We start from the raw sequence: 25,857 nt of genomic DNA, 5'->3' as shown, positions 1-25,857 counted from the left end.
CTTTATTTTAATTGTGAAAAAATGCAGATTTTAGAGGTTCTAATAAAAAGTTTTTTAAAATGAATCAGTGAATTTGCAATTTTTAAACGCAGAAAAACAGGATCCCTGATCACGAGCCAGGCAAGGCAATTTCCATGTATGATATGACTAAGGGTATAATTTTCAAGGACCCCTCAATTCTAACAGTTGCTATTGGATTGTAGGGGGGGAAAAATATCACAAAAGCCTATGAACACATTTAACATGACTGAAGGGCTTCAAATCAAATTTTCAGGATGGATATCCCTGTAACACGCACCACCTTTGGAGGCCTCCTCTGAAGATGCAGGAATATCTAGCCAATTCAGTCAATGCTCCAACAGAGATTTGTTTTGTTTTGTTTAAATAGAAAAAAGAAACTACTGATCTTTTTACCTATATCGGTTACCATATTTCCAGTTTCAAAAAGGAGGACACCTGTGGGGGGTGAAGGCAGGGAGGGCAGAGGGTTATGACTGGAGATGGGGGCAGTGATATGTCTGTGCCCTGCCCCACACTTCCAAGCCACAGCCCCCCAACCCCGATACTGCTTCTCCCTCTTGACTCACTATGCTGGCGCCCCTCACTCCCAACCCACAGCCCCCCCATCCTGCCAGTGCCCCTCACTCCTGACTCACAGCCCCCTACCCCTATGCAGCTCCCTGCTGCCCCCAAAGAACCTCCCCACCCCCTTCCCTTGCTCTGCTGCACCCCAGTGCTGGCAGGCACACACACAGGCATGCACACCCCCCCCCATCTGCAGCTGCCCAGGGCCTGTGCACAAAGCACGCGATGCCCCAGCCTCCAATCACCTTCCCCTACTGCTCCCTGCCCCAAGCATTTCCTTGCTGGGTCAAACCAGAAAGTGCCAGGAAAATGGAGGCAGAGCAAAAACCTGCACATTCGCTAATATTTAAAAAAAATGCCAGGATGGAGATGGGAGGACACAAAATGAAGACATATCCAGGAAAACGCAGATATATGGTAACCCTACCTGTACCTCTGGGGCCCGTGGCACACGCTGGGAAATAGGATCTGATCCCTGATCCCACCAATCACACCTCCTGCCATGCACCAAGCTGGGTCCCTGCAGCCCTGTCAGTTCCAGCACCGGGACCACACCAGAATCTTAAACTGGTTCAAGTTACCCTGCTATGTGTTTTAAGGCATGGTGGAAACCAGCCACAGAAGCGTTATGCATCTTTTATGGAATATTTTTGTGGCTGCTTTCTCATTTTGTCCTGCCATTAATTCTTTGAATGTGTGGCAGAGCTATTATTTATGGGGCGATTATGAAGTTAATCATGCCTTCATTCTAACATCTGCCATAAGCCTGATTGTCAAAAGAACTATATTCAAAATCCACATTCAGACAAAAAGCCTGTGCAGGGTGAAAATGCTAACAGTCTGTTGCCAACAATTTTGTTTAATTGTGGCTGTAGCTGCAACAGTTCTGATCCTGCTGGGAAGAAGGCCTTTTGAAGGTCCCACTGACATCCTAAAAATGTCATGTTGAGATTCTCAGTTACAACTCTGCAATGCCCTGACATGATTAAAGTGGCTTAATCTTGTCCATGAAGATGGGCCTTGTCATTGTAGGTTTTTTACTGTTCAAAAAAAAAGTATGTTACAGCCACAGCTGCAGTAGAAAGTGAGGATCTACGATTCAAATACTGGCAGATAAATCTGTTACAAGTTAAATAAATAAAAAGATTTTACAGATATAACAACCCTATGCTCTGGAAGCCCACAAATTCAAATACTTTCTATACCTACTGAAGGACTGCTTATGCCACTCTGCTAACAGCAGCAAAGGAAATCAAGCTTCTCCCATTCCCCTCCACTTCCTCCCAAGTTTAGTAAGAAAAATGCATGGGAGCAATGGAGTGAAGTCCTAAGGCAAAGATCCTTAATATTGAAAATATTATCAAAAATTGATTTTAGATGAATGAATTAGTGAATGAATAAGGTATCAAGCATACCCAGGTCTACTGAGAAAGCAGCCTTAAGAAGAACTCGCAAACCATCTACAAGGATTTAAGGTGCAAGCAGACACCTTGTCTCCCCTGTCTCCGGATGTTGTAAATCTACGTAACTCCTTACCATCCATCTTCCCATCTTCATGTCTAAGCCCTACCATCATTTGCACATCTAAGCCATGAGGATCCAAGCCATGAGGTACACAACTAGAGCCTGCTCAACTGCAACAAGGTGACTAGCTAAGCGCACTGCAGCAAAGTCTGTATGTATGGATGAGGGCCTGCAGCAAAGTCTGCCTAAACTAAGTATAAAAGGACAGTGAAGATCAGGCCCCGATGACCTCGTATGCCATCCACATCAACTCGGAAAAAAAATCACCGGCATTCCTCCCATAAGATCATTGTGTCCAGAGGCGCTGCGACTGGCCCTTATGACTGAACCTGAGCACCAGTGGATTGCCCCGTGTGTACGTGTGTGTGTGAGAATATGAATGGTTTTAGATAAAGCCTTGCTTTTCCCCACTTGATCTCGTGGGTCACTCAGTAAAGATCTTGGTTGCTGAACCTATGCATTGGTCTTTTGTCCAACAAACAGAACTGACTTTACTGGCTCCCAAGGGTTCAAACAACTGAAACAACAATGTCCATTTCCACATGTTCTCAGATGAGGGGTTTAGACTTCTGAAGCTACACAGAAAATGACCTTTGGCCAGCTATATATTACCAGCTGCCAAGGAGACTAGGAAAAAGAAAAAAGTGGTATTTCATTGGGCCAGCTGTTGATTTTCTATATTGGAGAAAACATTGGAGAAGATACCCTCACACTGGAGGACAGGAGGGTGGTCCAGGCAGATCTTGACAGGCTCATGAAATGAGCGGATGAGAGCCTGATGGTGTTTGACACCAAAAAATGCAAGGTTCTCCACCTTGGGAGGAAAAACCTATGGCATGCTTGGGAGGAAAAACCATAGGCTCGGCAGTGCTATGCTGGTTAGCACACAGATGAAAGGGACTTGGGGGTCACGACTGACCACAAGAAGAACATGAGCCTTCAATGTGATGCTGCAGCTAGTAAAATGAGCAAAACACTGGCTTGCATCCATAGATGCTTCTCAAGCAAATCCCAGGATGTTATTCTCCCACTCCACTCGGCCTTGGTGAGGCAGCTGGAGTACTGCGTCCAGTTTTGGGCCCCACAATTCAAACAGGATGTGGAGAAGCTTGAGAGGGTGCAGAGGAGAGCCACACACATGATCGGAGGTCAGGAAAATAGACCTTATGACGAGAGGCTGAGAGCCATGGGACTCTTCAGCCTGGGAAAGCACAAGCTCAGGGGTGATCTGGGGGCCACCTATAAGTTTATCGGGGTGCTCACCAGGATCTGGGGGAACGACTATTCACTAGAGCACCCCAGGTGATGACAAGATTGAACAGTCATAAACTGCTCCGTGACCGACTCAGGCTGGACATAAGGAAGAACTTCTTTACTGTCTGAGCCCCCAGGGTGGTTCAAGCACACACTCTGAACGCCTTCAAGACAAGCTTGGATGTTTATCTTGCTGGGATCCTACGATCCCTGCTGACTTCCTGCCCCTGGGGCAGGGGGCTGGACTCGATGACCCTCCGGGGTCCCTTCCAGCCCAAATGTCAATGAAATCTATGGTAGAAGATAAGATGGATCTAGGGATACCCAGCCTTTTTTATGGCTTGGTCTTTTTCCACAGAACATAGAGACATATTGATATGAACTCATTCTCCCTCAAGTGTAACACCTAATCAAGTATTAGGTAAATAAGCCATCCAATACACTCGTATAGAAGAAGAAAATCTAAATTTATGGATGAGGGCCTGGACCTACAGAAACACGTGCATTTTTTAAAGGAAAATCTGTAACAAAGCTGGAACTCTAACCCAATTTTCTTGGCTTTCAGTCCTGTACCTTATGAAAGCAACTCTTTCCCATGCTTCTCCTTGAAAAACCCATTCTCAGAAGGAAAGTCCAGGAGGACGCCACATTCTTAAAAGCAGGAAGGTCAGGAAAAAGATACCAGTATGACAGCCCGAGGAGGTGGGGTGGAAGCTTATACTGCCATGCTTTAATGCTGTACCTGCTCTGCAAAGAGATTCCATCTTCTAGTGCTATCAAGTCTCTTCTCCTGACCATCAGTAAAGGCGGCTCAGAAAGGAAAATTTGTTATTTTGTACCTTCCTTTATGATATATAGGGTGGGGGTTAGGGGTGCACCAATAGAGATTGTTGGGGCCGACCCAACAGCCAATTTTTAAGGAGGCGTACCAGCCAATACCGATTTGATTTTTAATATGCAGCCAGGCAGCTTTAAGAGCTTTGTCTGGCTGGTAAGTCTGTTGTTGTGGAAGAGGGGAGGGGGGAAGGAAGGGCATGGGGGGGTGCAGATTGAGGCCACCCATGGTGAGGGAGGGAATGGGCCAGGGGCTGCCCAGCCTGGGCAGGGCAGGGGACAGATCCATGTCTCGTCCGGGAGGTTGGGGTGCAGGGAGGGGAGTGCAGCGCCTGCCACTGCGTGCACTCCAAGAAGGCATGGGGGGCATGTGCCCCCAGATCTGCGGATGGGGCGAGGGCAGGCTCCCGCTGTGGGTTCAGGCTGGGGCTGCATCCGGGGTGGGTGGCAGCAGTGCTGGGAGGGAGCTCCGGGGGGGGGGGGGCGTGCAGCCACCCCAAAATTCACCATAGCCCCCCGGTGTCCCCCTCCCAGTGCCCCAAGTGCAGCTTGGCCCAGCCTCCACTGGGAAGAGCCCAGAGCCACCTCAGCCCCAGCCCACAGTGGCAGCCCACCCTTACCCTGCATGCAGATCCAGGGGCATGTGCCCTCCTGGGATGTGTGCAGCAGTAGCAGCTGCCCTCCTGCCCAAGCCTTCTGGATGAGCCACTTGTGGCTCTGTCCTGTGACCCACGCCACCCTAGCTGAGTAGCACCTACCCTCCCTCACCACAGGGGCCTCGATCTGCCCCTCCGCCACCCTCTGCCCCTTCCCTCCCCCAACCTTGCTCCACAACAGACTTACCAGCCAGACCTAGCTGCTCTCCAAGCCACCAGGCTGTGCTCCTGGACCCATTCATGATGCAACCGTGGACCTGCACGTGGCATTTATCAGCCACATTATTGGCCACATCAGGCAAAAAAAAGCTGATTTCCAATACAGTCAATTTTCTTTTTTTATGAAGTAAACAACCCCAGCCCCCACTAGAGCAGCACCAGTGCAATATTTGACAAGGAGGAAACATCCTCTTTAAAAAAGAGCCTTTCAAAATATTTGTCAAGAATACAAGGCCCACTTCCAGCTCAAAAATATATAGCTTCTTATACTACGATTTTTAGTTCCATGAGATTATGCTTCAGTGCACCAATTTTTTTAAATAACATAAGATGTTGTCCTTAGCAAAGTGCTTATTTTGCAATCACAGTGATTTCAATAAAAGCTCCAGGCCCGTGGGACTTCTGAATTAAGAACTAAAATATGAAACTTCAGGCTGGATACCCCAAATCCAAGTCCAGTTCTGAAAATGTGGCAATGCGACTCATATTTCATTTGCAGTTTGTGCTAGCTGATACAATGCATTTAATTCATTTTAAAAAGAGGCTAGATATCTTTCATGTTTACTGCAAATTGCAGATTCAGATTAAACTTTTGGTGTCTAATGACCTGGATTTCCTCCCGATGGTGATTTACTAGACTACTGGGTGACTGAGGGCACAGTGCCATTTCCCAGTAGACAAGTGTTTGTCACAAAAACACCTTGCCATGCATAATTAGCCACACCATTAACCTCTAAGAGATCAAGCATTAAATGGACTTTCTTTCAAGTTACTGCTGTGCAGAGCTACATTCAGAGCAAGGTCGGGAAGGGAAAAGGGAATTTTACCACTTTTTAGAGGTACATCGATATATCAGCTGCCTATTGGATTGGCATCGATAAAAAGGGAAATTTACATTAATCAGCTATCAGCTTTTTTTGGACCATTGTAGCTGATAATGTTCTCTGAAAATGCTGCCTTCTTGCCAGGGCCCTCATATGCCTGGGTTCTCTCCCATAAGTCAGGGTGATCCCAGATACACCCCTATCCCCTCACCAGAAAAGCAGCTGCTGCAGAATCCTGGGTGCTGGCCCAGTGTGGACTGGGGGTAGAGCGGGCACTGTAAAATGCAGCGAATGCTGCAGATGTAACTGGGGCTGGGAGGGGTGGGCAGAGCTGAGCTGCCTGGCCTGGCCCAGCATGATTCAACCCTCAGCCCGACTCAGCCCCCCAGTTAATATCGGTTATCAAATCAGTATCAGCCAATGTGGCTGGTTAATAATTGGCTATCAGTTTCAGCCAATAAAACCTTTATTGGTGCACCCCTACCACTTTTACCATTAGGCCACCAGGCATTAGATAAGTAAGGTATCCCTATACAAGGCTGTCAATCTGCCACCTTTCACCACAGAAACTTTGGCACAACATAGCAGGAAGTGCCATGACTCAGAAAAAAGAGCCTGCATTTTGGGCTCATCATATGAGCCCTTGTCACTGAAGAGATGTGGGCAATGTTACAATAAAGTCTTACTAGTAAAAGTTCTGAGCAGACACCTGCCAACACTATTACCGTGTTTCATATTTAGCTGCCTTTGCCAACATGTCACAACCCTTCAGTGCCCTACTATACTGTCAACAGGAACTGTAACATTCAGGTATGCATCACATGCCATCACCTGGTTCATTACTTGTGGAAAACTTGATGATATGGCACATCATAGCAGCCAACAGCAGTTGGGATACTAGCGCTTTTCTCACAGAAATGTAGGCATTTAGGTCAAGTTCTCACAATTGCCTTTATTCTATCTAACACTGTACTCTTCTTTGCATCTGTTCTCAGTTTCTGCCATGTAATTTTCAGAAATATGGATGCTGAATTAATCAGACTTCTCATGTCTTTTTTTTCCTTGGGCAACAGAGAAACTGATTCGTTCACATTTGTGGGAGCTATCACCACCACAGCAGACAGTCTGCAGCAGTGAAAATAAGAAAACCAAGGAGGAGAAGAGGGTGAAGACCGTAAATGAAAGTCAGCAGCTGCTGCAGCCACACAAACCAGCTGCAAATGACAGTGTCCCATGAAACAAGAAAAGAAAGTGGACTCAGATCATTATCTAGACCTAAAAAAACTTGCTACAGAACTCTGAATGCCAAAGGGCACATTCCCGGAACTTCATGCCAGGCTCATCCCAGCATCTCCAACGCACAGATACCAGAACTATTACATATAGTGTGTCGCAAGTATTTGGACTTAGGACCTAGCCCATTCCCATTTACCATTTTTATCAGCAACCATGGTAATGGAGCTAAATGCATGCTCATGAACCTTGCAGATAACAGTTAAGGGCAGGAGAATATCAGCAACATGGAATAGGACAGGATTAATATAGAGCAAGATGTACATAATCTTGTGGAACAGAGCAGGAAAAAAATGGAATGAAGTTTAAACCGCTTGAAAAGCAATCATGCACTTAGGAGCCAATAACAAGGAGTCAGACTAGAAGGTGGGAATGCAAAGTTTGGTGGCCACTGAAGAACACAGGGATTACAACAGGACCATAAGCAGCCATGAAAAAGGCTAACAATGATAGGGTGCATTAGGCAGGGTATGTGCAGAAGAGACAAGGAGGAACTGCTTGGTAAAATCCCTTCCAACTAGGGGTGCACCGATAGAGATTTTGGGCGCTGATACCAATAGTTGATTTTTAAGGAAGTATATTGGCAAATACTGATTTCTAGTACAGCTGCGTCCAGCTGGTAAATATGTTGTGGTGAAAGGGGAGGGAAGGGGCATGGGGCAGGGGCAGATCAAGGGCCCTCACACTGAGGGAGGAAGGGGTGCTCGGACAAACGCTGCCCAGCCAGAACAGAGCAGGCATGGGACATCTGGGGGATACTGAGGGAGAGGATGGCTGCCGCTGCTGATTCCCCCACTCATCCAGGAGTGCATGGGGGGGGGGCGATGTGCCCCCTGATCTGCGCTGGGCAGGGCAGGCTGCAGCGCTGCACTGAGGGCATGTGGCAGTAGCGCTGGAAGAGCGGCTATGGGGGGGGGCCTGCAGCCACCCCACATTTTGCCATTGTCCCCTTGTAGCCCCCATCCAGCGCTGCTGCTGCCTGCCCCAAGAGCAGCATAGCACAGCCCGTGGATCCATCCTGCCTGGCTCACACTGCACAGATCCCCTGGACAAGCCACTGGATGAGTGGTGGGCAGCAGTGGGAGCACCCCCTGCACGCACCGGACGAGCCACGACTCTGTGCCGTGCTTGCCCTAGCCCCTGCCCCTGCCCCCCTCCCTCCCTCACCTCTACTTCCAATGATCCCATTTAGATTACCATGTGCAGTTCTGGTCACCTACATTAAAAAAAAGATGAAAAACTGGAAAAGGTTTAAAGAAGGAACACTGAGATAATTAAAGGAATAGAGAGCTTTTCTTACAGAAAAAAAGATTAAAAGACACTTGGCTTGTTTAACTTAGCAAAATGGAGATTGAGAGGGGATGTGATTACCCTTTACAAGTACGTTCTTGGGTTTTATATATTAAAGGAAGGAAGAAAGCTTTTTAGGCTGAAAAACACCACCAGCACACAATTAAATGGCTACAGATAAATTTAGAATGAAAATAGGAAGATTTATAACCATCACAAAAATAAGGGACCATGAAGGATTTTATTTTCCACCTCTGTGAAAGCAACTGGCTTCTGGGATAAGGATGTTTTGCCTTCTTCCAAAATGCTGGAACACTGATCACAATTACAGCTGGTTTAAAAAAACCACAAACCCCAACACAAACAAAACAAAACAAAACAGGGGTGGTGCCCTGATGTTTCTGCAAGTGCTTAGAAAATGCAGAGGTTCCTGACTAAAAGGTCTCCTCTTCTGCCTAGGGTCAAACCAACCACTACACATGGGTTCAGAATAGAATTTTCCTCTGGGCAGATTCTGGGGAGTTTGTCTTCCTCTGTTAGGCAAGACATGGTCTCTGTAACAGGGTGGTCTGTACCTTTAAGAGGGAACGGTGAGCCGTGTTGAGAGGGCTCAGCTGCAGGGCATTTGGATAGGTAGGGGGTGTCCTCCTCGCAGTTTTAAAAAGCTCCCAGAAGGACAAGCAAGATGGGAGGAAGTGAATGAATTAAACTACCTACTAACAGAGCAGGCTAGGCTGCTGTGCTGGAAACCAGAACCAAAGAGCTCCTCTAGTGCCTGGGATGAGGTGCAAAGGTTTGGTTTTGTTTGTTTGCTTATGTGTTATTTAAGGACTGTGTGATTTTGGAGGACTGATGAAAAGCTCCTCAAGGAGTAAAGCCTGCCTGCAAAACCCAGCAGGCAAGACAACCTGCTTGGAGTCTTCTTCCTAGAGTCCTCTGAACTTATATTTACCAGTTTCTTCCGCATCGCAGCAGTGGCAGGGCACTGATATTGCCTCTGTCCCCCCCGACTGGCCTATGGTATGTTATAGGGTCATCTTGGTGTTTTGGGTAATGTGTCATATAGTTGTTGCCAAGTGTCTGAACAGGTGATTTTTTTGAAGATTCCTTGAATTAATGAATGTCTGTGGGAACATGTGGGGACAGCACTCAATGGCCCAGGATGCCCCTTTCCAAATGTAGATTGCTAATATGGGAGGAATGGATAGCAACTGTGGTCTGCAAGCTTCTGATGGTGGAATGCTGTCAGTCAGTGGGCAATGAGGTTGTGTTGGAAAAAAAAAATCAGTGGTGTGCAAAGTCATCAGGAGTCTCCTACCTGCAGGAAACAAGATGACTCAGTTTGCTATAAAGGGTTTCCCTTAGTTGTGATGGGGCAATAGACTGTGGCCACACTACGTTACCGTCACATACAGAGAAGAGGGCAAAAAGTAAGCTGTGCACATGTTGGTGGATCACCATGGACATTTCACTGACACGGGGTACTCAGACAAGATCCAACTGTAGGAATACGGAATTCTGAAGAACACAAAAGGGGTATTTACTTCTGACTATTCACATTTGTGGAGCTGTCATGTGACTGTAATTCTCAAGGACTCTACCTATCCTTTGCTTCTCCAGCTTGAGATGTCATCTTCCAGGCACCTAGCCTGCTATAGGGAAAGACTTTACTGCCTGAAGATCTGCAGGGTGATGGGCAGCAGCTCTTTAGAAAAGGACCTGGGGGTTACAGTGGACAATAAGCTAAATATGAGTCAGCATTGTGCCCTTGTTGCAAAGAAGGCTAATGGCATCCTGGGCTGCATTGGTAGGAGTGTTGCTAGCAGGTCAAGGGAAGGGATTATTCCCCTCTATTCAGCACTGGTGAGGCCACATCTAGACTACTGTGTTCAGTTTTGGGTCCCCCACTACAGAAAGGATGTGGATAAATTGGGGAGTCCAGTGGAGGACAACAAAAATAGTTAGGGGACTGGGGGATGTGACTTATGAGGAAGGACTGAGGGAACTGGGCTTATTTAGTCTAGAGAAGAGGAGACTGAGGGGATTTAATAGCAACCTTCAACTACCTGAAGAGGGGTTTGAAAGAGGATGGAGCTGGACTGTTCTCAGTGGTGGCAGATGACAGAACAAGGAGAAATCATCTCAAGTTGCAGCAAGGGAAGTTTAGGTTAGATATTGGGGAAAACCCTCTCACCAAGAAGGTAGTAAAACACTAGAACAGGTTACCTAGGGAGGTTGTGGAATCTCCATCCTTGGAGGTTTTTACGACCTGGCTAGATAAAGCTTTGGCTGGGATGATCTAGCTGGGGATAGTCCTGTTTTGAGCACGGGGTTGGACTAGATGACCACTCGAAGTCCCTTTCAACTCTAATTTTCTATGATTCTATGATCATAGAGTATGCATTTGGCAAATAAAGGGCCACTGGAAATGTCTTATGCTTAGCTTGGAATTCAGGGAGCTAAATATTTCTATTATTATGTAAAAGACAACATGTAGTTGTATTTGTGAGGAAATGCTGTCTGCAGGGTGGCAGGAGGAAAATGGCAAGTCTGCTGATTCTGAGCAGCCTGACACAAGGGCAATTAACATAACCAGCAGGAACTCAGGGTCTTGTCAAAAGGACTTCAAAATTGAGTACAGACACATGTAGGGCTGTATTGCACGGTGCAATTCTGTTATGGAGACTAGGCCACAAAACAGGTGATACAAAATATAAGCAAAAAAGGTTTACCACTTTCAATCTTGATTTTTTTTTTTTTGTGTGTGTGACTGCTTATTAAAAGCAAGAGCTAAAAAAAGTTGAGACAAAAGCACATAAACAATAAAACAAAAACAAAACAAAGTATTATATTTATGCACAGAAACATAGACCTTATCACACATTTCACATTGCAGCTGGGATGTCAAGATAATGCAGGAGAACCTGAGAAGAACTGAAGTCTATTTTCTGCTTTTTACTGTTCAACCTTCCAGTAATTTATATAGTTTTTCTGTCTACAATTTCCAATGTGAACTTTGAAAGGAACCTCTAAGCATACCTCTCAACTCCTGCAGATTCACTGTAAGACAATTTTCCTCAGTTGCAATGCTGTTACTCTTTTCAAATCATACACTACTTTACCCGTTTTACATTTCTTTTAGGCCAAATAATCTTTTTAGTATTGATTTTGTTTCTGATGCAAGTAGGATGCACTGGGACTGGGAATTATCCCAAACTCCCTGAAGACTGCATTATTCTTTACTTGGATTGCTCCTCCAAGCCCACCAGCCATGCCAGCTCATCCAATATGCTGGTTTTCTGCATTAATATCCAGCGATCCTAAGTCAAACAGCAGCTCTGGCAGGATGCACCCACGTCAACACCAATCATGGTGATAGTCTGATCACAGTTCCATACTATGCCATGCAAATAAGAGACTTAAAAGTTATTATTTACATTGTTGTTTTTTTTCCCCACTTAGATGTACCCCATGGCTGTGTCCAAAATGAAAATTAACATCTAGTCACTCTGCTTTGGAAGAAGCAGGCCTCAGTCAACTACTGGAGAGAGAAAGTTGGCCGTATTAATCTGAAGTCAGGCAAAAGGCACAACAGGGTGACACCTTAAAGATGACTTACTATCTATGGTGTCACCCTGCCCTGCCTTCTGTCTGACTTCAGATTAATGCAGCTAACTCTCTCTCTCTCCAGTAGCTGACCAAGGTCTGCTTCTTCCAAAGCAGAGTGACTAGGAGATGTTAATTTTCATTTTGGACACAGCCAATGGATACATCTAAGTGAAATACGGAGGGGAGAATGGACATATGAATTGTATTACTGTTGTACCCAAGTGTTCAAATTGCAACAGAACCCCACCATACAAAACATAAGTACACTGCCCTGCCTCGGATCACACTCTAGAGACAAACAGTTCAAGTTAAAAGATATGGATTATAACACAAATGTAAAATGATAAGGAAGATGACAGGCAAAAAGTAGTTCCACCATACTAAAGACATTTGTTTTTAACCTTGCCTTTATTTCCACACATATAACATAGAAGCTTTTCTTCCACTTGTATTTATTATAGTTAAAAATTCTCTCAAAGAAACAGTTACAGTGTAGGTTCTTGCCATGTTTAACAAAGCAGAGCTATGCTGGTATAGCATGTGGTAGTCTTACACTGACAGAGTGTTCCTAATAGAAAAAGCATTAGAAAGAAAACTGCTTAGTTTGAACTGTTCATTTATTTTTTGCCTTCCTATTCCATCTCCTATTTGAGGTTAGTAGGTTTGTCAGAAAAGTGTATTTACTTCTGATGCCTTCAACAACCTTGAAGCAGACCCAAGTGTGATGGCTACACTTGTTTTAAAGTAATAAAAGAGGAGTGACAGCTCTGAAACATGCATTAATAAAGAGGTAGAAGAATAAGCATCAGAACAGAATTTTGGATTAAACATTTGTCCCTTACCACCTTCTCAGGGCCACAGGTTCAGCAGTTGATCCTTGAATAAGTGTGGACTACTTAAAAGGGGTAAGGAAAGGAAGAATGGAAGCCTCGCAGTATTACTCTGCGCATTGCACAGGTGATAACTGTCTAGTACAAGGCAACCTGTAAACTTTTGTAACATACCATGTTTTACCACACTGTTTTCATTAACTACAAATTCATTCCCAAATCACTGAAGAGCAGAGAGTTTAGGACAAGGGTAGGTAAAGATTCATTGCTTATGAAATTTAAAATATCCATTTTAATTTACATTGCACCAATTGAAACCTTTAAAAAGAAAATTAAGAGAGAAAATGATAACAAGCCCATGCAAAATCTAACCATATTGAAATGTATTCAAATAAACAAATAAGTAGCATTTGTTTGCTGCCAGAATTTTTAAAAAAGTCAAGTGACCACACTAATTCAAGTCACTAGCTAGACACTAGAAATTAACTTCTTTTTGTTACTCTACACAATCAGCAGACTATAATTTATCATTACCAATCAGAAACAACCAACCTTTCTATATGAAAAAAGTATAAATGGGGAAAAAAAATATTTAAACCACTGCACTGTTTAGGACCATGTTATTCCTTATTCATTTCTCACTTTAGAACTTTTTCCTGTTTAGAATCTTCTAAAGCTATTACTTTTTTTTTACACTGTTCAAAAGGACACAACAACTGCTTCACACTGATTAATTATTTTTGCATTTTTTTAACACAAAAAATAGAAACACGTGAATACTGAAAGGATTTTGGAACAGTGGGAAATATTAAATTAATTAACAAATAAGTCCTTATCCTACAATCAACATAGTAAGGTAGGTTAAGGGCCACATTTTTAAATCAACTCTAAATGTCTCATACAAGTTAAAAAAATAAGACCCCATCATCATTTGAAGCTATTTTTTTTTTTTTTTTGTCATTTCAGTTATGTCAGTTCTGGTCATTTACCCAGCTAAGGAAGTAATAAGATAAAACCTCTATTTCAGCTGGTGACGGAACTTTGTCTGTCACAGGCATTTAATCAGAACCAACAGTAATGAAAAGGGAATCATAAATAATGTACTTCTACAAGAAATACTGGCTTACCATGATTATTGGCCTGCAATAGTTTTACAAGGAAAGCTCATTCATCTCAACTTTGAGTTGAGCGCCTGTCATTTTTTAGAAATACTCTTGCAACTCTAATTTACTTTAAAATTCTGCAACCTACAGATAGTTTCGATTGTTCCAAGCTTATTTCTGAACGAAAAAAGGTACCATCTCATCTAATGGAGTATTTCACCAAAGCCACTCCTAACTGATGACAGGAATTTTGAGTTCTACATCATTAATGCAACTCCTGCAAATAGATACCAGTTAATGATTGCTACAACTGTCTTCAGGTAATAACAAAAATGCTACCAACTATTTTCTGAGCAGAAGAGGGAGGCTTCCTTGCCACTGTTTTTTCACCAAAAATACATTTTCACTAAAGATTTTGCCATCAAGTTCCAAGGGAATAGGACAAACTGTCAGGGATTTAAAAGTGGTTAGATACTTAGATGTTATAAAATGCTGTACATTTTAAATATAAAAGCAGTGGCAACCCCCTACACGCACCCCCTAACCGGCCATGCTGACCACTTAGGCGATAGGCAGGGGGAACGAGACTGGCTGTGGGGGACTGACTGGTCACTGGGGGGGCATATGCCCCCTGTGACTGAGGTAGCACCAGTCACCCATGTACAGAAAAAGGAAGAGAAGAATAATGTAAAAAAATTGTTGGGAAGGAGAGAAGAATGGAAAATGTGGCCAAAAGAAGCATGGGAGGGAGAGGTGAGGAGAAAGAGAAAAAAAAAAAAAAGAGCAAGTCAAATAAAAAAAGTGAGTACACTCCTAACCAATTTTAAACAAAATGCCTGGAGGTTATTCATGCTTGATAGTTTTAAAAATATTCAAAGTAAAATAAACAAAAATATATGTATTATCACTTAAGTATTAAAAAACTAGCCATGCAATAGACATTCAACACATGGACAGCTAATATAAGAACTGCACCACTTAACAACAGAACACTAGAACAGAGGTTCCCGAACTTTTTCTTTTTGTGTACCCCCTTCCAGATTTACCACTGCCCATGTACTAGGGCTGTGCGAAATTTCAGCAGCCGTTTTGTTTCGGAGGTGTTTTGTGCTGTTTCGGCGCCTGAAACACTGAATAAAAACAGAAAGTTCTGAAACAGCTCCGAAATGAACTGGAAGGCTCTGAAATTACCAAAATTCTCCAAAACACTTCTGAATTTCAGAGCCGGGCTTGCAGGGAAAGAAAAAATTAAGGACAGGGAGGGGAAAAAGAGGAGGAAGACTGCTCTGATACTGACATCTAGATCCTAGTTAGATTCCCCAGCTCTCTGATCGCTTCCCCCAGCTCCTCCTGAGAGGTGCGGGCCACCCAGATCCACACACAAGGTTTCAGCAGGCTGTTGCTGGAGGCTGGGGCCAGCAGTAGCTGCTCACCACAGCCTGTGCTGAGCATCAGGAAGACTGTGGTGCTGCCACCGGCCCCAGCCTGCAGCAGCAGCCTGCTGGAAACCAGCACGCAGATCTGGGAGCTGCACCCTCTGGGAAGAGCTGGGGAATCAAACTGGGGGCTGGGGGATCCCTGCCACGTGACCTGGGTCTGCAGGGAGCAGAGATCTGCACCAGAGTCTCCTCGCCACCACTGCGTGCCCCACATCTCTGGGGCAGTGCGAGGCAGGCAGCGGCTGCAAGGAGACCCTGGCATGTATCTCTCCTCCCTGCAGAGTCAAGTCGTGCAGCAAGGACCAGCAGGCTTACTCGCCGCTCTGTGCTGCTTCCCCACCCTGCAACCCAGCATGACAGAGATCAGAGATCCGCGTGGGGGAGATATGTTAGGGGGGACAGGCACTGGGAGCATAGGCCGGGGAAGTGGCAAACGGGGTATGACAGGCCAGATAGGCAGGGCCAGGCTTCCTGCCCCCCTGCCATTTACCACTCTCCCCTCTGCTGCTGCTTTCCCTGATGTATGCACGGAGGGCCGTGGCCCTCCCACTACCCCGGATGAGCCACCCACTGCCCTGTCCTTTGCCCCACTGGGGCCCCAAGCCCCCAACCCCTGCCCAGCTGGGTAGATCTGTTTGACACTTCCCTTGCATCCCATTCAAAGCAGATTAGGAGGCTCTGCCAAATCGCTGAAACAGATTTGACCGAAACAAAACAGGACAGTTATCCAAAACCCCAAAACGAATCACTGTCTTCTGAAATGTCCAAATCCAAAACTAAATTGAAACACATCTGTTTTGCACAGCCCTATCATGTACCCCTACCAGCATACAGTTTATATTTTAACCCCTTAAATGCCAATTATTATTATAATAAAATTAAATCTGCCATTACACAATTTCTCCCGCGTGCTCCCCAGAAATGTCTTGCATACCCCCAGGGCCAGATGTACTACAGTTTGGGACCCCCCTGCTCTAAAAGATTTAGATTTTGCTGATATCATAGCTTTACATGCTCACTGGCTGAGCTACAAAGATTTAAGGACTAGGCAAGTATTATAAAAAACCATCAGCAGAGATCTCTGTTTTTGGTTTGATTAAGGAATACGTGGATTTTTCCCTTTAACAGAGAAACTAGAGGATTTTCTTCTTTAAGTGAGTTTCCCCTTGCAGGTTGGCAGAGTTCCAGGGGGCTGTGGGGAACGGGACACAGAGGATGCCATATTTTTTAAATTTAAATCTGATTTTTTTTTTTACTTGTGTTTTTTATTTGTTTTTGTTAAGATGCCTTAAAAAACATAACCTATATAAAGATAGTTTTAATGTAAGATATGTTAGAGTTCAAAGGTATAATCATGGAATAGGGATTATAACTTCTAATTATATACTATTTGAGACAATATATTCATGTAACCTTGTTAGAAAAGTTTTATAAATAAGTCAGAACAGGCCACAGGCTATATTAGGGTCCAATCTTATGGGGTTCCCAGAGGTACAGGTGCACCAATAGATCAGGCCATATTGTATCGGCACCAATAAAAGGAAAATTTACATCACCAGCAATCAGTTTTTTTGTGCCAATGTGGCCAATAATGTCACAGATAAATGCCACATGCATGTGAGCAGCCGCAGCGTGCATATGGCCAGGAATGCAGTCCAGCAGCTTGGAGAGCAGCATCTGGACAGTAAGTTGGGGGGGGCGGCATGGGGGAGGGAAGGGCAGTGGGGCAGACTGTGGCGCCGCTGAGAGGGAGGGAGTGGGGTTGGGGCAAGCGCTACCCAGCCAGGGTGGGACAAGGAACAGGATGGAGCTGCAGGAGGCTTGTCCGGGGGGGAAGGCAGGAGGCTCCTGCAGCTCCATCCTGTTCCTTGCCCCACCCTGGTGTGTTTCAGGCCCCAGATTGGTGTGCAAGGGGAAGGCAGGCTTGGGGCCATGAGCTGTGCTTAGAGCAGGCAAGGGCAGGCTCAGCTGCGTGGGTCAAGCAGGAGTGGTGGAGGTAGTAGCAGGGGTGTGTGTATGAGAAAGCGAGCAAGAGTGAGAGACATGTGAAGAGGTGGTACTCCAGGTAGAAGCAGCCAGAGTCGGGCCTGGAACCACCCTGCCCACGGTAGAGCAGTCAGTGCATCGGGAGACAGGCCTGGAGGGGAAGGGGCTTGCTCAGCCACAGGCAGGCCCAGCCCAGCCCCTGAGCCCAGGTCAAGGGTTTCCCCAAAAAGGGCATGGGGACTACTGGGGCCTAGGCACAGGCGCAAGGAGCAGAACAGCAGAAGCCAGCACTGCTCAGAGCCACAAAGCAGAGGGGTGGATAGCCCAACTGGACCCACATCTTGGTACAGGGAGGGAGCTAGTGGGGGGCAGAAAAGGGCTGCGGGTCAGGAGTGACGGGTACTGGAAAAGCTGAGGGAACATGAGCGGGGGCAGGGCACTGGCATATCAGTCTTGCTTAGTAAGGGTGTGTGAAACGGGCAGTATTTGATTTGGCTTCAGCTTGAATTGGGGGGGACAGCGATTTGATTTGTTGATTCGGATCACTGTCCTGATTCAATTCAGCCGCATCCAAATCTGAAGATTCAATGCTGATTCGGAGAATCAGTGATTTGGCCACAGACACAGCTTTAAATATTTTTTCTACATACCGTGAGGTACCAGGCACGGCTCGTGAACACTGCGATGCTGGGGCAGATGAAGCATCCCACAGGAGCACAGGGAGGCCTCTCAGGTGCTCCAGTGGCAGACCCCCCTCCCACCCCGCACCTCCCCAGCTCAGCGATTGGCCATGAGGAGAGCCCGGGTGCCCCCAAAGACCCAGGAGGTACTAGCCGTTGTGCTTTGGGTGAAGGTGGAGGGGGGTCCGTTGCTGAACATGCTGGGGAATCCCCCGCATTCCTGTTGGATCCCCAGCATTCACAAGCCACCTGGTACCATGAGGTATGTAGAAAAAACATTTAAAGCTGTATCTATGTCAGAATCATTGAATCTCTCCAAATCAATTCAATTTGGAGAGATTAAAGGGTCTCCGGATTCGATTCGGAGACTCAACCACCAAATCGGTCTGAATCTCTGCCGAATCAAATCAGCGACTGAAGCTTTGTACAGCCCTACTGCTCAGCACCACAAAGCAGTGAGAAGGACAGTCGCAGCTGGACCCAAGTCCTGGTGAGTGAAGGGAACAGGGGACGCTCCGATTTTTGTATGATAAAAAAACAAAATCAAATATCAAAATATATAGCTATATAGAATTTATTTTATTATTATGATTGAGGCACTGGTAGGCTTCCAAATTGCTTTGAAGTTGTAACATATCAATAAAACACTGAGTTCAACTGATGCATATATATATATAGTGGCATTTCATTTTAATCGTGGAAAAACACAGATTTGGGGGTTTTTAATGAAAGAATTTTGGATGCATCAGGGAAGTTGGGATTTTTAAAACAGAGAAAACCAGGATCCCTGACTATCAGTCAGGGAAAAGAAATCTAACAAGAACCATAATAAGTCAAACCAAAGCAAGACTTTGGCTAGCTCCTCATTTTCTTTTGCTTTCTGATTTTTATAATGAGGCATTAACATGCAAACCAATTGGAACATCCAACAGAAAAAAAATGCTGCAAACTGGTACAATTTGAGCTGTGTTGATCAGCTTCAAGGTGCAGCTCAAAAGAACAAATTACAAATATTCAATTCAAGTGTTATGTCCATCCTTTTCCAGCAGAGGACTGGTATGACCAGTGGGTGCTAGGACCCTGCTGCTGCTACTGCTAGTCTCACTGCAGCATGGAAAGAGGGTGCCTGTAACTAGTGTTTGTCCCAACCCATGTCCACAGGCCAGATTCAGCCCGTCGGCAGTAGGTTCCCAACACATACACTAAAGATATCTAGGGGTGCACTGATAGAGATTTTTTGGGAAAATACCAATGGCTAATTTTTAGCAAGTGATATTGGCTGATACCGATCTGATTCCAATATGCAGCCAGGCAGCTTGGAGAGCAGTGTCCAGCTGGTAAGTCTATTGTGTGTGTGGGGGGGTACTGATCGAGACGCCAGTGGTGGTGAGGTAGGGAGGGGGGCTGGGGCAGGGGTAAGCACTACACAGTCAGGGTGGGGCACGGGATGAAGCCATGAGTGCTCATTTGGTGGTTGCAGGGGAGGGAGTGGCTCCTGCTGCTGCACGCACCCCAAGAGGACATGGGGGGGAGTGGGTACCCCCAGATCTGTGTGCAGGGCAAGAGCAGGCTGCTGCTGTAGGCTGGGGCCAGGGCGCCGCCAAGCTCTTCTCAGCGGGAGACTGGGCTGGGGTTGAGCTTGGGGCAGGCAGTGACGGCACTGGGAGGGGGGTTATGGCCACCCACCCGGAGCTCAACCCAACCCATCCCCTTGCCAGGAAGAGCTGAGTGCCACTCCCTGCCCCAGCCCACAGCGGCAGCCTGCCCTCGCCCGGCGCACAGATCCGGGGGCACATGGCCCCATGCCCTCCCAGGGTATGTGCAGCGGTGGGCTCCCTGTACTCCCCCACTCCCTCCCTCACTGCTGGGGCCTCAATTGCGCCCCCCCCGCTTCCCTCACAACAGACTCACCAGATGGACCCAGCTGCTCTCCACACCACCAGGCTGTGCTCTTAGCTGCCTACATGCTGAGCTGCGGCTGTGTGCTCACACATGGCATTTATCACATTATTGGCCACATTAGCCAAAGAAAGCCATTGCCAACACAGTCAGTTTTCCTTATATTGGTGCCAATCTGATATGGGACCAATATATCAGCACACTTCTAAAGATATCCAAATTGCTTAGAAAAATAATAAGTTTTACATTTAATTAGTTTATAACTAGGCTCAAAATATATCAGGATCTAACTACCCTGTGTCTCTACTGTCATCCAGAAAAGATGGTAAATATATTTAGCGTGTGTGTTAAGAATTAGGAGCTTCTGCCATGGCAGATATGCTACTGAGTAGCTGGAGTAACACAAAGGGTCCAATTGAAAGACTCCCTCCAAACACTTACTTAGAGGGGTGTAAACCTTGCTGTACTTAATAGGAGAAATAAAAAAAAGAACAGCCAGAAGAGACAAGGGATGTAAAACCTGGTTTATACATGATACATCACCCGACAGTGCAGGAAAGAGTCACACAGACTTAACTGGGCGAAAGATAGATTTCAGATACTTGGTTCAGACTTAATTGAAACGTTCTTCAAAGGATGTAAATTTCAAATCGCAGTATATCATACTTACTAGAACAAACATGCTATACTGATCCATATTTTAAAATAATATGCCAACATAGATAAATATATAATATATCACATCTATATTTAAAGACCCTACTGCTACAAATACACATTAAGAACTTTAACTAAAGTCAGAACTTGCCACTTAAATAATTTTGAGGGAGGGCTGGGGGGGGAAAATATGTTCCTCACTGCTGGGATTTTTCCCAGCAACAGAAATCAGTTTCGTGTTGGAAAACTAAAAAAATTGTTTTGTGTAGGCTGAGCCTGAACTGAAATATTTTGGTTTGCTGAACTGATCCAAACATGAACTTGTTTACAGAGGTGCAGTACCTCATGGGAGCTGTACTTCCAAGTACTTTCTGCTCCTCATCAACCTAATTCAGTGGCTGGACTTCATAGTTTCATAATTTCACAGAAGTAGGGACAGAGGGGACATGAGCAGATCATCTAGTCCACCCCCCCTGCCCTCGGCAGGAATGAATACAGGGCTCTTATGACCCCTACTAAGTTTAAGCTCAAATGACCACAGCTAGGTAGTTATCAAGCCTCATTTTAAAGACCCCTAAGGTAGGATGCAGCACTACTTCCCTTAGAAGCTGGTTCCAGATCCTGGCCACCCTGACCATGAAGTAGTGCTTTCTGATGTCTAGCCTGAACCTACACTCAAACTGCTTCTGGATGTTGTTCCTTGTTACTCTGGGAGGTGCTCAGGGGAACAGGGTCTCACCCAATCCCCTCTGGTCCTCCTTGGTAAGTTTATAACAGGCCACAAGATCCCCCCTCAGCCTTCTCTTTTGGAGGCTGAACAGGTTCAGGTCCCGTAGCCTCTCCTTGTTGGGCCTGCCCTGCCTTGATCATGCTAGTGTTCCTCCTCTGGACCCTTTCCATGCTGTTCACATCCCTCCTGAAGTGCAGCACCCAGAACTGGACACAGTACTCCAACTGTGGCCTGACCAGTGTCGCATAGAAGAGGGGGGATCACCTCCTTGTCATGCATCCACAGATGCAACACAAGCAGGTCCAAGGTGCAGTTAGCTTTGCTGACCGCATCCTCACATTGGCGGCCCATCTTCATTTTGGAATCAATAATGACTCTAAGATCTCTTTCTGCCACTGTGAAAACATTTGTGTTAGAAGTGGGATTTGAACCCAGGCCTCCATACAGAGATCAGAACACCCATCCACAACGGCAACTAAGCCCTGAATCTGGCACCTTAAACCACTCAGCCAACTTAAATAAATGTAAGTACAGCACCCTTGATGCAATCTCCTTTCTGACACAGCCATACAAATCTTGAGAGTAGTAATCAAGTGAAGGAGATTAACTCAATGACCACTCAGAACACTTCATTCAAAAATTATTTTTGATATTTTGACTTCTTATTCAATTCAGGATGGAAACAAATACCAACGTAATTTTTGTATCAGGTGGAAATTCCATTTTTTGCTTTCAATTGGAGTTGAGCAAATTTGCCCCTTAATTCAGTTAAAAACCATGGTTCAATTTCTACACTGAATCCAAACTGCATTTCGTAATGAGCAAAACTATCATCTGACTGGAATTGTATTTGCGTAAGGAAATTAGCTAACAGTTTTGCTGTCAAGTCACTTACAAGTTTTGTATCTTTTAACAGAAAGAATTGCAAAAGCACTTTTATTTCTATAGTTACTGCAGTTGCTAGCGAATTTAAATATCCTACACTGCAGTGAAAAAAATCAGAAGTCAAGTATACTTAATGTCAGAGAACTAGATTATTAATAATTTTTCAGCCAAAATTTACATCAACCTTTATGATCATTTACTTTAATAATAGTATCTTAAAATCAGGACCACTGTTTTTGGAATTACAGTACTAATCTCAACTGCATTACAACAGTCCATGGAAAAATACACCATTAATCACTATAAGGAATAAAAAATGTCAAGAAAAAGGCAAAGAGTAAAAGAAATGAAAACTGAAAATGATACGTAATAAACACTCTGGTAAACATCTTGCTGAATACATTTCACCATTTTTAGTGAAAAAACACTAAAGGCGTTCTACATCTAGTCAAACATGATGATTATTTAAAAGAATTTTGCTGACGCTTATATCAATAAATATTTTCTACTGTTCAACACGCCCAGGCAATTTTACACACCAAACTTGACCGCTTTAACAAAATACAACAAAAAATAGGCAAAATTATATTGTCTTAGACTACAGTGGATGAGGTTGGGGATGGCAGCAGCAGATACTTCCTACCCTGAGGCATAGGCTTCCTAGCCAGAGTGAAAAGAATTATTTGCATTTCAAAATATACATCCCTAGCTTTGACCCCAACTCTCTACATTTTGAAATGTATTGTTCTCCTTGGCATACACTGATTTTCAAACCCCTGTCAGTTAAAATGTACTGGTTAACACCCTTCAAATACAACCCATTTTTTTGTCATCTGTACAAGACTTATGAAGAAAAACCCAACCTCTGAGGTTACTGAGTTCCACGCTCATTTAAGGCATCGGCCCAGCGCTTCCCCAGAACACCTCAAAAGAAAAGCAGCATCATGCATTTCAGCAGGGGCCAACCTTTTCAGCAGGCATGTCATAATGTAGCCTTGCACCCTCCCTGAGGATCACTCCAAATCTCCTTCCCCTGACCTACCTGCAGTTCAGCTTTCTGCTCCTTATCTCACCTGGACCTCTGGTGACTCTGGAGCCACCTTCCCACCCTTCATCCACTCATCTCTGGGCCATCTGTGGGTAGCATCTGCCAGCTCCGCAGACTCATTCGGGGTTGATGGGCTATGCTCCTTGCCCCACCCCGGAGCACTGATTACCAACCTCTGCCCCTCGCTCCTCTCCCTGCTTTTGCTGTCCCAAGACCTCTGCAGGCCATGTGTCTCCTTCTAACATCAGAGGAAACTAGAGGTTTGTGTGCTATGTTTCCCTATGCATATCCGATAGGCCTGCCTGACCTTCTGCCCCCGATACTACTGCCCTGCCTTGTGCCCCCCAATCCCTCCCCACCTCGCCTTAGGCCCACCCAATCCCGCCCTGTCCCAACCAACCCAAAAGTGGGTCACAAAACTGAACAAAACTTTCAAAACGGGTTCTCCTTTCAAGGAGAAAAACGTGGGAACCTCTTGCAGAGGGGGTACCCAGGGGGCAGGGACTGCCCACAAATGGGCCCCGGTACAAAAGAGGTGGAGACCCACCGCCCGGAACAAGGCGCCCACCCCCCGTGTCAGCGCCCGAACCCGTCGCCCGCGCACCTGGTCAGTCCGTGGAGGCGCCCGGCCCCGCCGCCGCCCGCCGTCTACCCAGCAGTGAACGCCAGCAGCCGCCCCCGCCGCCGGCCACAGCACAGAAGCAGTCAGCAGCCGCCGCCGGCGTAGCGCCGCCGCCGCCAGGCTCGGCGGGGACCTCAGCAGCGCCATCTTGGCTGCGGGCCGCGGGGGGTTGTGGGACGGTGGCGCGGGCCGGAAGCGGGGCCAGAGCAGGGGCGGGGCCTGAGGCAGTCCTGGCAATGGAGACCCGCGAGTGGCGCGATCGGAGGGCGTCTCCCGCCTCCCACGTTTGGGCGGGTCTGTGGGAGGCCGCGCAGCAGCTGCAGGAGTGTCCAGCCCTCGCCTGGGCTACGTGAGCCCGGCTTAACCTGTGTTGTCAGGGGCTCCACCCTAACTGGTCCCGCCTAGGGCAGAGGTGCGGGAGGCCGGCGGGGCTCCGCCGCCCTCAAAAGGGCCATTGCAATGTCCGGGATTATTCAGAAGGAAATTTGTTCGCATCACGGGAAGGGTTGTCGTGCCCCTTAAACCCAGGGTGCCTCCACCCCGGAGGAGGCCGCCCAGTTCCGGACTGCCCCCCCCTCCCCCCAGAAAGGATAGAAAAGGGCAACGGGAAGGATTGGCGGTGTGGAGGGTAGAGTGGGCCACCCTCCTGGAGTGCCCCGGCGTCTCCAGGAATTGGAGAGAAATCTCCAGGAGGCTGCTGAGAGCCACTGGGAGATAAATGCCAGGGCGCTCGAAAATAAAAAGATGAAGCCAGAAGGGAACAGCAGCGCCTGAGTGAGGGACAAACATAAGAGGGATGGGGGTGAGGAGGGGAACGCACGTTGAATCTGATTTATGCAGTTGTCCAAAAGGTTTTTAAAATGTAATAGTCACATGCATTTGCCTTCCCCATGTCAAGCCACGAACGTCATGACGTCATGCGAAACCTCGGGGAATAGATTCAAACAGAGTCGGCATCCCTAACGGAGGGGCATAAACATGAGAAACTAAAGAGGCAAGGCCTATTCAGCTTGGAAGAGATACTCGGGGAGGACATGACCAGAGTTTACAAAACACTAACTGGTGAAAAGAAAGTCAGTAGGGATTTATTATTGGCTTGCTCTCACCGTATAAGATTTGGAGTTACAAGTCGAAACTGGTCAGTAGTAAGTTTAAACCTAGCAGAAGGAAGTTCTTTTTCACCTGGTGCGTCAGTGAAGTGGGGAACTTGTCGCCACCGGGGTGCTGGAAGCTGATTCCAAAAGAGATTGGATACATTCTTGGAGGAAAGTGGGTGTTGAGCGTGGGAGTTAAGGGAGTAGCTGCTGAACTAGAACCTCCTTGATCTTAAAAGCTGGAGGTTGCAAGAGAGAGGAACAGTGGGGAAAAAAACCCTGGTCATACCCAGGCCATTCTCCCTCTCAGCATCCAGTCTCTGCCCCTGTGTGACAAAAGAGACTGGGTAAGATGGACCTACGGTCTGATCCAGTAACTGGCAATTCTCATGTTCTCCCCTCTGCTTGAATAAAAAAAAGGGGCTCTGTCTTGACTCAAGAGGCCTGGCTATGAAAGTCCAGAATATGCATTGAGAAATGTGGGCTGCATCCCAATAAAGGGGTAGTTCCTTCTGCACAGAAATAACTCTGCATTCAAGAGGCCTGGAGAACTCCTTGGGCAAGTGACAGTGTGATCAGCTCAACTATTGTTCGTCTGACATCAACTCCACATGGTAAAAATATAGTCCCCAATTAAACAGTAGTTTGAAAGTAGGAACTAGGCTGTGGATTACAATGGTGCATGTCCTCTCAGCTGATTGTCAGGCAGAGCCACGATGAAGCTGTAACTGTGGCATTTTTAATCACCCGAAGATCTCTTCAAAGCTACCAGACCTTGACTGCGGCTGCTGCTGCC

At 46.2% G+C, this 25,857-nt stretch overlaps 1 protein-coding gene across 1 annotated transcript in view; it reads right to left on the bottom strand.

The window, feature by feature from the left end:
- Positions 1 to 24,145, bottom strand: part of ABCB7 (ATP binding cassette subfamily B member 7) — an 83,840-nt gene extending 59,695 nt beyond the window's left edge. Inside the window, exon 1 of the mRNA XM_090059711.1 lies at positions 23,950 to 24,145. Coding sequence (XP_089915837.1) covers positions 23,950 to 24,114 — 165 coding nt within the window. The 5' untranslated portion in view covers positions 24,115 to 24,145. The remainder of the gene's footprint in view (positions 1 to 23,949) is intronic.
- Between the last annotated feature and the right edge of the window lie 1,712 nt (positions 24,146 to 25,857).

The sequence above is a fragment of the Crocodylus siamensis genome, chromosome 8, assembly GCF_052110815.1.
Source record: "Crocodylus siamensis isolate JL-2025a chromosome 8, ASM5211081v1, whole genome shotgun sequence".
Classification (NCBI taxonomy): domain Eukaryota; kingdom Metazoa; phylum Chordata; order Crocodylia; family Crocodylidae; genus Crocodylus; species Crocodylus siamensis.
This window is presented reverse-complemented; position numbering and strand designations above follow the sequence as displayed.